The 14,858-nt window shown below is 47.0% G+C and overlaps 1 protein-coding gene across 1 annotated transcript; it reads left to right on the top strand.

Moving 5' to 3' along the window:
• On the top strand, positions 12,537–14,387 carry LOC8069363 (F-box protein AFR). Its single transcript, XM_002438735.2, has one exon. It carries the CDS (start codon positions 12,694–12,696, stop codon positions 13,873–13,875), a length of 1,182 nt encoding a protein of 393 aa, XP_002438780.1. The 5' UTR covers positions 12,537–12,693; the 3' UTR covers positions 13,876–14,387.

Here is a 14,858-nt window from a genome sequence, read left to right as displayed (position 1 = left end):
ATAATAATAATAATAATAATCCAGCGGCGTTGTGGGCAAGTGGGTAAAGCAGGAGCAGAACCTTCTGCGGATCGATCCCCCTGCACCAAAAGCAGATCATCACAACACACAAGTAGGCAGGCAGGCTCTGGTCCGAACAAGCTGTGCTGTCCCAGTCCCAGGCTCCCAGCAGCAGAAGCAGCTGTCTCACTTGCAGTGCCTGCCCGGAGCTAGCCCTGCAATAATTGGGATCCGATCGATCATCCATGGACGACAAGGCTCCGCTCTGCCCTGCCTGCGCCCTTGTGAGCCGCGAGCGTGTGTTATTTTAATCCAGACTCCAACTCACCAGTCTCACGAACTAGGGGCGTGAGAAAGCAACTTGCGAAGCATCGCCGTCGATCATGCCCATGCACCATGTGGATCATCAGGCAGGCTGGTACTAGTTCATCTTTCTCTGCATAAAGTAGCACCCAGCCGCCTAATAAAAGAAAGAAAAAAAAAAGGGCCATCAGGGAATGCGAGCTGCACTACTGCAATGATGCTGTGTGATTTTTTGAAACAAATGATGCCGTTGTGATCGATTGAAGCATTGTTTACGAGATGGGTTGGTTCGATAATTTTTTTTAGAGTAAAAGGGCCTAACGCCCTAGGCCTTGTTTAGTTCACACAAAAACCAAAAAATTTTCAAGATTTTCTGTCACATCTGTACATCAATGAAACATTAAATATAGATGAAAATAAAAATTAATTACATGGTTTGTATGTAAATCACGAGACAAATCTTTTAAACATAATTTGTTAAAATTCAAAAAAAAATCTAAACAAGGTCTTTCAATTAACATCAAAAGACCAAGAGTTATTACAATTCGACACAGAAAAGTCACCAAAACCAAGTGTCCTCCTGGATTAAAAGAAAGAGAGCAAAGTTGGTTCGATAATTGCAGGCACTGATTCTGTTCTCTTCTGTTCTGCTGTCCACTAGTCTGTGAATGCGGCTGTTTGCCACACAGCTTTTTTTTTGGCCCGGAATCGATGCTTATTTTAAGCCTTTCAGCTCACGTTATGCGGGTACCATGCAGCACGCAGCTACTGCTAATAATTCGGCACCAATCCACCTGCATGGATTTTATAAACTGTCCGTATATGCCAACGGCCGAAAATGATGTGAACAACTACCAAGCATCAGCTGGGGGTAAAATTATTCGGAGCATATATAGCACGTAATCTTGCTCTAAAATTTTTTAAAAAAAACGAGTGCGGTATTACGTGATCTTGGGAGGTCGTTTTGGAAATCTTGCGAGCTTGACATGTTTTGTTTCATTTCGGTTGCGAAATGATAAGCCGCCTCCAATTCAAACGGAAATTGATTATTCTGTTTAAAAGTCAACAACAGTCGTACGCACAGCTAATTATCATGCTGTCCAACGCTTTGGTGTAGGAGTAGTACTTAGGTCTTGTTTAGTTGTCGAAATGAAAAGTTTTTGGCCACTGTAGCATTTTCGTTTGCTTGTGGTAAATATTGTTCAAATATGGACTAACTAGACTCAAAAGATTCGTCTCGTGATTTACAGGTAAATTGTGTAATTAGTTTTTATTTTTAAATATATTTAATGCTCCATGCATGTGCCGCAAGTTTTAATATGACCGAAAATCTTGAAATTTTTTTGGTTTTTAGATTGAACTAAACAAAGTCTTAGTGTGTGTTCCAATGCAACTAAAGTCATGTCAACTCGATCATTCGCTTCCATCGGTGGTTTAGATGCGAAAATATTTTAGATTTTGCTACTGTAACACTTTCGTTTGTTTGTGGCAAATATTGTCCAATCATGGACTAACTAGGATCAAAAGATTTATCTCACGATTTACAGTTAAACTGTATAATTAATTTTTATTTTTATTTACATTTAATGCTTCATGCATGTGTCGAAAGATTTGATGTGACAAGAAATCTTGAAAACTTTTTGATTTTTGGGGTGAACTAAACAAGGCCGGAGTATGATAGGAACGGAATCACGGTAGCACGAAGCTAGAGTAGCTTTCAACAGTCCTGGACACCAGCAGATTGATCTGATCGATCTGCGCAGCAGACAAGATCTACGATTCCACCACATCGTGCTGCACCGCTGCTACGCCCCAAAAGCGGGAAAGGGCCTGCACGTCGCACATGCTGCAGATTTTCTGCGGAGCGAGCTGTGACAGAGAGGCCATGCAGAGGCAAGTGCGCAACAGGATCATTCTTTCGTTCAACCGGGCGTTTTCATACTGCACATCGATCATGTCCGGCAAAGGGCAAAGGCACTCCTCGATCTGACGGCCGGCCACTTTGATCGAAGACGATTTCACATTTCACAATTCACATCCAGGATAGAGGGAGGCAGGATACTTTTCCTGGGGCTGTTGAGCGAACCCTTGCTCGACACGAGCTTGGGCCTTGGAGAAGACCTCCTGTTCCTGGGGGATGGATGGATGGAATATACCATTCCAATTCCAATTCCAATTCGGGAGTGGACGCGCTGCAACTGCAAAAGAGAATGAGATCTCTCCGTATCCACTACTGTGTCTGCTCGCCAAGAAATAATTTCATTCATTTTTCACATTATTTTGTTTCTCTCCTTGCTTTCCACAAGATCCACGAACAGCAATTTGGCAAGTTCATTTAACCTAGAAACTCATTTCTTTTCTGAAACATTTATCGGTTTTATAAGAATTCCATTTTTTTTGTAAATATATTCTCACCATTCCAAAATGTATGCCGTTTTACTTAGCTTTGCTTTGATTCAAACTCTCTACCTTATTAGCACTGGGATAGTTTAATTAACTCAACAATAAAATATTTCTTCATAGTGTAGTATTTATTTAGTTTATGCTAACATCTTTTCTGTAAACTCGATCAGGTGGTTAAAGAAATGACGAAACTAAAACGATCCTCATTTGCTACGAAAGGAGCACAGTTAAAATGTGCCTTTTGATTGTTTATGTACTATCACAAGACAAAATCCCAAGTAATTAAATCCGATTGCAGCAATACAGGATGCCACTTCCATCATCATCATGATTTAACACGCGGCTGACAGGCCTTGTTTAGTTCGCAAAAAAATTCGGTTTTAGCTACTGTAGTACTTTCGTTTTTATTTGACAAACATTGTCCAAACAAGTTGTAACTAGGCTCAAAAGATTCATCTTTACAGGTAATCTGTGCACTTAGTTTTTATTTTCATTTATATTTAATGCTCTATGCATACGACCAAAAATTCGATGTGACAGGAAATCTATCGGGCGATGGAGCGAAATCAGAAGCCCTTTAAAAAAAGAATGCCCGAGGGCTCAGGACGAATCAACAAAGCAGAGAGCTCTGATAGCGGCATGGCATGCGATTCCAAGCCTGCATGCACCAGCATCGGCCAAACAATGCCCTTTATTCCACATCAGGATCAGATTATCAGTCCCGTCTTGGCCATCCCGTCAGCTTTTTCGTTTTTGATGAGAGCAGAGGACGCCATCCTGTCAATGGAGTTGCCATTCCTGACTATGCAGATGAATCTTTGATGCACCAGCACCACCAGCAAAGGTGATTAGACGCAAGGGCAGAGGTCGCGATGATTAAACGCCATGGAATTTCTTGCAAACTAAAGGTAATTTGGTACAGCGACCGCAACCGAATATCCAGTCCGAGAAAACCCATTGCATGCTAACTGCTGTATATGGTTCACATGGTGCACGACGTCGATGTAAAAATAAATAAATCTTAGGTTGAACAAAAAAAACAATGTAAACTAAGAACCTACAAAAATTTGGCAAAAACTAGTTCATGAACTGATGCTCCTGCATAGGCTAATAATTTAGACTGATTTTAAGAGATAAAAGTATCAGGACTTCTTTAGAAGTTCTCAGGTTATAATTTAGACTGATTTTAAGAGATAAAAGTATCAGGACGTCGATGTTAATTTTGTAGCATGAATAAAAAAAATCTTGTAATGCTCTCTCGTTTGTTAGTAATACAACACTCAGCAAGAGCCCGCTAGATCAGTTGGTCCGGCATTGAACCTTGCACCCTGCTGGCCACGGTTCAAATCCCCTCCGGAGCGAATTTGGTGGCTGGAGGTGGCGCACTTTATCTGTACGTTGAAAAAAAATCTCCTCGTCTGTCCCACGCCAAAGTACAGGTCTAAGGCCAGCTCAGTCTCACGTGAAGTTGCATTGCTGCTGTGTAAGGTTGGGGCGAATTCGGTGGCCGGAGGTGGCGCACTTTATCTGTGCGTTGAAAAAAATCTCCTCGTTTGTCCCACGCCAAAACACGTGATGGGTGGGACGATTTGTCCCACGCCAAAACACAGGTCTAAGGCCAGCCTAGTCTCACGTGAGCTACGGTGCCGCTGTGCCAAAGTACAGGTCTAAGGCCAGCTCAGTCTCACGTGAAGTTGCATTGCTGCTGTGTAAGGGTGGGGCGAATTCGGTGGCCGGAGGTGGCTGCTGTGTAAGGTTGGGGCGAATTCGGTGGCCGGAGGTGGCGCACTTTATCTGTGCGTTGAAAAAAATCTCCTCGTTTGTCCCACGCCAAAACACGTGAAGTTGCATTGCCGCTGTGTATGGGTGGGACGATTTGTCCCACGCCAAAACACAGGTCTAAGGCCAGCCTAGTCTCACGTGAGCTACGGTGCCGCTGTGTATGGGTGGGGCGGAGGTTCGGGGGTTTTCTCGACCTGCGTGAGGTCTTCTTCTTAAGCACAATGCCCGAGGTTGTCGCCTCCCGCGGGTCGAGTTTTTTTATAATACAACACTCATATAGGTACTTTAATGTTTTATCATGATGTGATAGACTTTAGTTACTAATTAGCTTGCTGCTAGCTTGGTCACTTGAGCTTATCAGCTAAATCTGTAAGCTATTCAGCAATATTTTTCTCTCACAACATATCAGCCAATAATACTTTGTATCATGGCTTATGAGTCAAACGAACAAACATAGTTGATGCGGAAATTGATTGCTCATTGCTTCCTACGTGTATGTGTAAATGTACATATGGTATATATGTATGGTTATTACACACAAAATCATGTATGGTACTTTGAATTAGTTTTTCACTATATTTGCAATAGCAGCAGTGGATAATTTAGATACATGCAGAAGATTACTTTTGAGATCTTTTTTAATGACAATGTTAAGTAGTTTAGATGATTTGGGAGTAACTTTATGTTATCTTTCTAGTAATTACTGAAACAAATAAGTTAGATGCAAAGTTATTGTTTAATTGAAAATAATCATTTATAATGACTTAGTGGGTAATTTTGATAAACAGAAAGAGTTATTTAAGGTCAATAACAAAGGTGAACAACTTTGTGTGAAACTATGGGTTATTTTAGACCATTTTTCTTATAGCACATATGAGGTTAGGTGAAGATCTAGGAGGTTACTTTCAATTATTTTATAATGGCAAATGTGGTTATTATTTATAGATGTTAACTTTACTAGTTTTCACAATTCCGAAATAAGGTAACTTTATAGAAAATAGAATAGATTTAATGACTATTCTTGTCAATGATGATTATAAGCCTGTTTGGATCACTAGTCCATAAACTAAACTTTAGTCAATTGTTTGGGTCTATGTGCTAAACTTTAGTCCTTTGTCCTTTGTCCTACAGTGACTAATTTGTACATCATTTAATTAAGCCATGCACATGTGGGCGGGTCCAATAGTGCTTCGGACCGGCCCATGGCCCGTTATATAAAAAATACCAAATATAATATAGAATTTAATAAAATATAAGTAAATTACATTTAATTCGTGGACATTAATATTTCACAATTCAAATAACACAATATATTCAAAGATCATATTTCACTTGTCAAAAATTACAAGTTTGACAAGTCACATAACAATACTTCAAGTTTCACAAATTTTCTGATACCGGGCCGACACCGTGCCTGCTGTTAAAAGCGGGCCGTGCCGTGCCGCCCGACGGGCCGAGGGGTCAGCCCAAGCACGACCCGTTACATGCTTCGGGCCGGCACGGGCCTGGTTAGGATCGGGCCGTGCCGTGCTCGGGCCGGGCCGGGCCAAATGACCGTGCTTTGGGCCGTGCCTTCGGCCCGTGGGCTGCATGCTCAACTTTAGGTATGGGGCCTCTAGGGTCCCTCTAAGGCACTTTTAGCCCAATTTAAGGTCTCTTTGGAGCAAATGGACTAAACTCTAGTTCTCTGTTTGCTCACTTTTAGTCTAGGCTAAGTGCAGAACTAAACTTCTGCCATGAATCCAAACAAAGTCCTACATCCTACCAAAATTGATGGCTATATGCTTTTATGGTTGTATGAATTTATAGGCTTTTGCCTAGTTTTTCTCGTGAATATACATGGGTCGAATATGTAGTTTGGGAGCCATGCACAAATTAAAAAGAACTCGTGAAACTAAATCATCTCCCCTTTTTAGCATTCCTAGAGAGACTTTCATGGATTTCAAAGTGTGTACCTATGCTAACTTCAAACGAGAGCGCAGACACGAATATATTCCGTAGAATGGAAAATCCGTTTTACCATGTATTTGGGTCGATGAACCTCTTAATTGTATTATTCCTCTTTTATCAAACTTTGTAACAATATTTTCTCGGATGAATAAAGCTTGCCGGATGGCTTTTCAAAACACACACACACAAAAAAAAAGGCGCACTACAGTGGATTGGATTTGACTTGAAAACGAAAGCCTGTGGCAGCCACATATTTGGTGCCGAACCTCAACGTCTGCGCACAGCACCCGACTCTTCCGGTGCTTCAACGGTTGCAGCCTGCGATAGTAGTACGTGCTTGCCTTGCTTGTAACGCTGCGACCCGGGCCCGACGGAACCGGGTGCACTGCAGATCATGGAGCGAGCGAGAGAGGCAGCCTCGCTCGATCGTGCCAAGCGGAGGAGGGACAGGGACGCAGACGGGACACGCACAGTTGGAACGGTGCTAGCTAGCGCCATGTCCTGTCCCGTTTCGTACGGCCGGGGACGGGCGGGTCCGCGGTGCGCGAGGTCTCGTCGCGATCCGCGGGCACACCCAGCGCCATGCCGCACTGCTCCTGCGTGCTCTCGGCACGACGGCAGTCGGCACACCCCAGCTCCAGCTGCTCAGTCGCTCGATCCACGGCAGGACGGAGTGGGGGGCAGGCGTCCTGGTCCCTCCGCCGCCGCCCGCGACGACAGCGAGACGATCGTTCACAAGTGCCCCTCCCCGGCGTGGTGCCGGCCGGGCTCCTCCGACATCTCACTGGATCAAGCTAGCTAGGCGTGCGGAAAAAAAAGGAGGAGGGAGAATGAAGAAAAAGAATGCACGCCACGCGCCCGAAACCGCGCGTCCGAGGCGCATGCAAGGACAGGGTTAGGCCGATTTCATGCATGCTCTGCCCTCCCACTACCACCGTCCACCGCGGCAAGCTGCCCGCGCGCGCGCTTTCACCACGAGAGGCACGCATGGGACGTCGGGACCGCGAGCGTGCGGCGCCGGCGATCGATCGACGAGCGGGGTGGGGCGCCTGCGCCTGCGCCGGTGCCACCACGTACCGCGCGTGCCAGCGACACCGGCTACGCCATGTGGGTCGGCTCTTTCGGTCCTCTCCTCCTGGGCCGCCATCGCGTCTCCTCGCTTCAAAAGCTTTCCCGCTGGTCACCGCGCGCGACGAAGACTGGCACGTACTGTACGTACTACCACACGTAGCCCCTGGTACGACCAACAGTGACGGTGCAACCGCACACACCACGACGGCGGGCCGGCCGACGGCTTTGCGGCCGTTGTCACACTTGGCGTGTGTGTGTGTGTGTGTGCGCGCGGCTTCGAATCATCCTTATCTATTCCATTACTAGGCTACAGACCACGAGCGCCGCGTCGCCATCTCCCCCCCTGCAAATACGCATGCCCACGACACCGGCGGCGGCGCGGTTTTTCACCGGGCTATCCGTGTCGAGACGCCGACGCACGACCTAATCCCACGCATCGCCCGCCGGCCGGTCTGCTTCAGACGTTCAGAGCTTGGTGCCAGACCGTCGTTTTCAGTTTTTCACCGCTGCCATGGATTCCCGGCGATCGATCGCACCGTCGCCTGCCTGCCTGCGTCTCCTCGCCCGCCAATCGCGCGTATCTTGGCAGCTGCGACGGCGACCGCCGGTGGTCACTCGCCTGCCTCGCGTCGTCTTCGGCTGTTTCCGTCCGGGCTTGTTTTTCCAAGTGGAGTGCAGAATCTACTCGTCCGCGCGCACGATCCTCGCGTCCGTATTTCCTGTGTTTGACCAGGATTTGTGCTCCGTCGTCTCCGTGGATGCATCTTACTGTAGGTTCGATGTACTGGTGTCGTCGACAGATAAAAAAATACTGTGAGTTTGGTGAAGGGATCTTTCTCCGACTGTTGTTGAGCTAGCTACAGTCGTTCCTATTGTCTGATGATGATGATGGAGTAAACGTGCCTGTAGCTATCTTACAGACTTATACAGTAGCAGCAAACCAACTTATTGCATTGACCGCCATTGTCGTCGTGTCCCTCTCAGGTCCCATGCCAAAATGGTGGAAAATTATCAGCAGCAAATAAATAATTGCGTCCCTTTGGATCATATCCATATCATGGTGCCATAAAGATGAAAAATAGTTTGGATAAATTAAATTAGTGGTGAAACTGTTGGGGCTCCAAACACTGCTCCCTCCCTGTATGTTCCATCTTTCTCTCTGGACTGTCCCGTGCATTTCACAACCCATTGGTTTTTTTTACAAGAGGTTAATGTTACTTTTGGATTTGGACCACGGGTTTATGTATTGGGTTGTCTTCGGCTAGATTACAATAGACTGCGCTAACTGGCTATTCCGTCCCGTACTCTCTCCATTTTAAAATACAAATTGCTCTGTTTTTTTATAGATACATATATTTAAATAATATATAGATACATAGTGAAAAGCTACTATGGTATAGTATACCTAAAAAGGCTAGGATGAGAAGAGTAGTATGGTATATCGTTTCATAATATTCATACTTGCATATTTAATCTTGCAATCGAGAGATCTTCCAAATCCTAGACCTAGCAAACACGATAGGTTGTTCGACTCGTCGTGCCACATGTTGCGTGAGCAATTATGCACACGTATATACTGGAGTACATGATATCTTCGTAGTATGCTTGTACCCGCCACTGAATAATGTCGGTGGAAGGCGGTTAAAAAATCACAGTAGGAGTAATACGTACAAGTAACTCTAAAATGATGGTGGTTTGTGTTTCAAGACTATCGGGTGGTAGCCGTTGTCGGAGGAAAAGACAGCGGTTGTAGGAGCAGTAGTAGGATCCACACCGAGGCCTTGTTTAGTTCTCAAAAATTTTGTAAAATTTTTCAGATTTTCCGTCACATCGAAACTTTAGATGTATGCATAGAGTATTAAATATAGATGAAAATAAAAACTAATTGCACAATTTGGTCGGAATTGGCGAGACGAATCTTTTGAGCCTAGTTAGTCCATAATTAGACAATATTTGTAAAACACAAACGAAAATGCTATTATTCCTATTTTACAAAAATTTTTGGAAGTAAACAAGGCCCGACAGGGCAAAGCTATCCGAACGAAACGAGCACCACAGCACGAGTCTCTAGGCTCGTGTCGATCACGCCGTGGGAAGCGGGAAGCCTCCTCGCCGAGAGCACATCGGTACCGAACCGGACCGGACGGAGAGGTCGGTGCCTCGGACGGCCTTCTGCGTGTCCAGAGTCCAAACTCTCACGCACCGACGCACCACGGCACCACGCCATCTCTTTAGACTTTGTTTAGATACACCAAAAAACTTAAAACTTTACAAGATTCTCCATCACATCGAATCTTGTGGCACATGCATGGAGTATTAAATATAGATAAAAATAAAAACTAATTACACAGTTTGTCTGTAAATCGCGAGACGAATCTTTTAAGCCTAGTTACTCCATGATTGGACAATGTTTGTCAAATAAAAACGAAAGTGCTACAGTGTCAAAATCCAAAAAAATTTTGGATCTAAACAAGCCCTTATCAAAAAAACCGCGAAGAAATCCATGGAGACACAGCACGGCGGTGTAGCGGGTACGGTACGGCCACACATATACACTCCTAATTAATGTATTTATTATCAACAAGAAACTAAAAGTTTGAAAGAAATTGTAAACTTTCCGGCCAGGACAAATGGGGCCCACAGACGCCGCAATCCCGTGGGTTTCCTTCCTTTCCTTTGCGGACACGCCCGTCCGCGCCCACCAGGCCCACTGGGCTGCTCGCGGTGCATGCACCTCTCGTCGGGCCCACAAGCGGCCCTCCTCCTGGCGCCGACGCCAAGTTGCCGTCCGTCGTCGTGATCGCGGGGGACGGAGAGGGAGACGGACGGGGGTCACGCGGCGGACAGCGCAGGCGCTGGCGCGTCCTCGGGTCCCCAAAAACTCGTCAGCGTACGGACAAACAAGCTCGAAGAATCACCGTAGCCGACCAGAACCACACCTCGCTTGACGATCCAAACCAATCAATCCAAGGGTTCCCCGAGGCACCTCGCTTGACGGCAAATCGTTCCGGAAACCGGCCCGGCAACGTGTTCAGCTGGCATCGGTATGGGAATCTTGCCGCAAAAACACACACACCCGGATGCGGAAGAATTCAGTGACCCAGATTACCTTGAAAGTTCACTGCTGACCCCGGTTTTTCAAGGCTGGTTTACTATTTCCTCGAATGGAGTATATTACTATGGCCTTTTTAGTTCCAAAAGTTTCCCCTCACATTGAAACTTTGGACATATACATAAAACATTAAATATAGAACAAAAATAATTAATTACACAGTTTGCCTATAATTTACGAAACAAATCTTTTGAGCCTATTTAGTCTATGGTCGGACAATAATTATCAAATATAAACGAAAGCGCTATAGTAAGCCAAAACCCAAAAAAATCACGAACTAAACAAGACCTATATTTGCTTGCCGCATATTTTTCGGGTACTGCAAGGATGATGAAGGATTTTTCCTTGTCTCGATTTTTAGGTGTTGCACGGCCGTATAAAGCTACAGGAATGAGGAAACGCTAATTTTTTAGATTATTTTTTTAACTATTTATGTTTAGATCTAGTGTATATCTAAGTGCTTAATAAAATCTATACCAATTCTGTAGGAATTCAATAAAATCTATATTGTATTGAACTTAACCCTAACGATTCTGTGTTTGTTCTTAACTAGATTCGCCCTATGCGGTACTCCTACCACGGATTTACAAGCACAAAGACCATTCTTTCATCAAGCTACGAGTGACGCTACCACTAGACTGTTGAAGCTCAATCAGACGACTAAAAAATTGTACTAGTACCACAGCGTCTTCCAATCACAAACTAAATCACATCATCGAAAACTCTACACCAGAAAATAAATGAGGACATGCGGTGGGCGTCGTTGATTTATGTGTTAGTCAGGGCTATGATGTGTCTGGTGTTATAGGTATTTTTTGTGTTTTAATCTGTGCCTATGTAAAGTTTTTAGGCCTGGTTTCCCTTATAAATTAGGTCAATTCTATTATTTTTAATCGAAAGACTTACTTAAAAAAAGACATGACAGTCATTTAGAATTGAAATTAAAAGTGATAAACAAATCCCTAGAGAGAACAGAATGACTACACAAGTACACATAGTGAAATTTCCTAACTCCCTCACGAGACTAAGAACCCAACATTGCAAAGTATAGTTTGGAAGGCTAAACTGATATTCTTATGTATCACTCCAGATTCCATAATACAAAAGCATAGCTGCTATGTTTTATTAACCTTCGAGAAACTTTGGTCATAGAGTCATAGGAGTATAGGACATCGATGTTGAGGAACCTATTACTGCATGTATTATTTTACTACAAAAAGGACTAGCATAATTGTTGCATAATTTACTAGCTACAACAACGAACAAATCCAAATCCCATCCACCAGTAATTTCACAGAGATTCAAGGTATGGATAGCTTACCTCTCGGTCCATCTCTATCGTGGAAAAGATCAACTTATTAGCGATATCACTATTGCCGCTGGCCAAAGCATCCACGACCAAGGATCTGGCCAGCGATCTAATATGAAAGTTTAGAAAGATCTTAGAGAGTCTCTAAGAGGGCTCCATGGGATCAACGGCAGTAGAGGGCTTGAGCCCCCTGTTTCTGTGCGCGGTTATGAGCTATCTGTGTAGTTCCCTCTGATGAATATGATTTCAGGCGTAAAGCATAGCCTGTTGAGGCGTAAAGCTATAACACTCTGTGTTTGCCGGTGTGCCGTTGACCTGAGTTTGTCTAAACAAAGCACAAAGATGGAGAAAACCAGCAGAAGTTAGGTTCTCTTGCCGTATTCGATTTGTCTGAATTGGAATAGGTTCAGCTTGCTCCTTACATTCTCGAGTATGGCCTTGGCTCCACATGTCACACACTTAAGAGTACAATAACACGATAGTTTGTTTCCCACACGAGAATACGTCTTTCTGGTGTGCGCCTTCTTCACTGGTTGCGGTATCAGGAGTGACAAAAGCATATTCAGGCGGCCCCGACGGGGAAGAGAGCTGCGTAGCCCCCAGAGTACCCATCCACCTCTATAAATTCCCGCCCACCCCTCTTCCATTCCATTCCCCATCATCATTCACCAAGCCGAACCGAGAGAGCTCCCCAGACCCACAGCGGGGCGAAGCGAATCGCATCAAATTCGACCGAAGAATCGAGCCACTCAGCCCCGCCACCATGAGCTTCTCGTCCATGAGCAAGCAGCAGGTGCTGGACACCGGCGATGGGGAGGGGGAGGAGGTCATGGAGCTCATCCCGGGCCTGCCGGAGGATGTGGCCGAGAAGTGCCTCCTCCACCTGCCCTTCCTCTACCACCGCCTCTTCCGCACCGTCTCCTCCACCTGGAACCGCTTCCTCACCGACGCCCCTGCCAAGCCGCTGCTGTTCCCTCCCGCCGCCGCGGGTCCTGGGGCCGGGACCGCGGCCACGGGGTCGGTGTCCTTCTCCCTGCCCTTCCTCTTCGCCTTCGCGTTTGACCCCGTGTCGCGGCGCCTCCAGTGCCAGGCGCTGGACCCTTTCTCGAGGAGGTGGCTGCTGCTCCCGCCGGTGCCCGGCGGCGGCGCCGCGGCCGGGTCGTTCGCGGTGGTGGGGCTCCCCCGCCGCGGCGAGATCTACGTGATCGGCGGAGTCGAGGAAGGCGGCAGCGACAAGGCGGTGACGAGCGTGGCGGTGTACAGCGCCGCGCGGAACGGGTGGGAGGAGGCCGCGTCGATGCGGACTCCGCGCGGGTACATGGCGGCCGGCGAGGTTGGAGGGCGGGTGGTGGTGGCCGGGGAGGACGGCGAGGCCGAGGTGTTCGACCCGGAGGCCGGGCGGTGGTCGCCCGCCGCGCCGCGCCGTGGCGCGGCCGTGGCGCGGTACGACGCGGCGGCGGCCGGCGGGAAGCTGTACGTGACGGAAGGGTGGGCGTGGCCGTTCGAGCGCGCGCCGCGCGGCGCCGTGTACGACGCCGCCGCGGACTCGTGGTGCGAGATGGCGCGCGGGATGCGGGAAGGGTGGACGGGCTCCTGCGCCGTGGCGGGCGGGCGGATGTACATCGTGGCGGAGTACGGGGAGTGGCGGCTTAAGCGGTACGACGAGGGCCGGGACGAGTGGCGGATGGTGGCAGGCAGCGGGGTGCCACCCGAGGTGCGCCGGCCCCACGTCGTCGCCGGCGAGGTCGGGGAGGTCGCAGGCGGGAGGCGGAGGATTTACGTCGTCGGCGCCGGGCTCGACGTCGCCGTGGGCACTGTCTCTGCCGCCGCCGCCGCCACCGCGGCACCCGGCGTCGAGGAGGAAGTGGTGGAGTGGGAGGTGGTCAAGGGCCCTGGCGAGTTCGCCGGGCTCGCGCCCTGCAACGCGCAGGTCCTCTACGCATGAGGCACCACCGCCGGACCCCCCCCCCCCTTCGGGTAGAACGTCTGCATCGCCGGACCGAGGACCGACGCTTCGGCCCAGTCGGCGCACCCACACGGGTCCACCTCCACCAGCCCAGCGCTGCATCACGTCGCCGGCGAAGCGCCGAGCTGGCCCACATGTCAGTGGAACGTGACGGCTCCAGCGTCTCGCCGGCAGGCAGGAGCGAGTGGCCTGATGGATTTTCCGAAGAAAAAAAATAAAATGGAAAACAGAAGCGCAAGCGCAGGTGCACAGGCTCGCCACGTGGGACCAGTGTGTGAGCGAGCAGTGATGATGGGACTTGGCCACTTGCTAGAGGCTGAAAAGTCTTTTCCGCCACGTGGGACCGAGGAAGCGTGCAAGCTGTAGAAATTATTTTTCTTTCTCTTTTGAGGCTTTTCTTGTACTACCAGTGTATATATTGGTATTGTATTTTTGAAGGAAACGGAGAAAAACAAAATCAAATGAACAGAACGGGATGGTGTGAAGTGAAACTGACGTCGACACACATTTACTACCGCTCTATTAGCCTTGTTTAGTTTGGAAAAATTTCATGACACGGTAGTATTTTTGTTTATTTGTGATAATTATTAGAAAATAACTAGGTTTAAAAGATTTATCTCGTTAATTCCAATCAAACTATGCAATAAGATTCGATGTGATGAAGAATCTTGAAAATTTTTGGGTTTTTTGTGAAACTAGGTTCAAATGAAAACGTTTTGGACACTGTAGCATTTTTGTTTTTTTTGGCAAACATTGTTCCATTATATAGACTAAATAGGCTCAAAAGATTGATCTCACAAATTACAGACAAACTGTGTAATTAGTTATTATTTTTATCTATATTTAATATTCCATGTATGTGCCGTAAGATTCGATGTGACGGGGAATCTTAAAAACTTTTTGGGTTTTTGGGTGAACTAAACAAAGCCTAAACAAGGCCCTAGTAGAGTTCAGCTAAATTT

This window comes from Sorghum bicolor, chromosome 10 (genome assembly GCF_000003195.3).
Source record: "Sorghum bicolor cultivar BTx623 chromosome 10, Sorghum_bicolor_NCBIv3, whole genome shotgun sequence".
In the NCBI taxonomy this organism is placed as follows: Eukaryota; Viridiplantae; Streptophyta; class Magnoliopsida; order Poales; family Poaceae; genus Sorghum; species Sorghum bicolor.
Note: the sequence above shows the minus strand (reverse complement) of the source record. Positions and strands in the feature narration are given on the sequence as shown.

What these genes read in the sequence shown, in the direction of transcription:
- LOC8069363 (XM_002438735.2), top strand. Translation starts at nt 12,694, where the DNA reads ATGAGCTTCTCGTCCATGAGCAAGCAGCAGGTGCTGGACACCGGCGAT.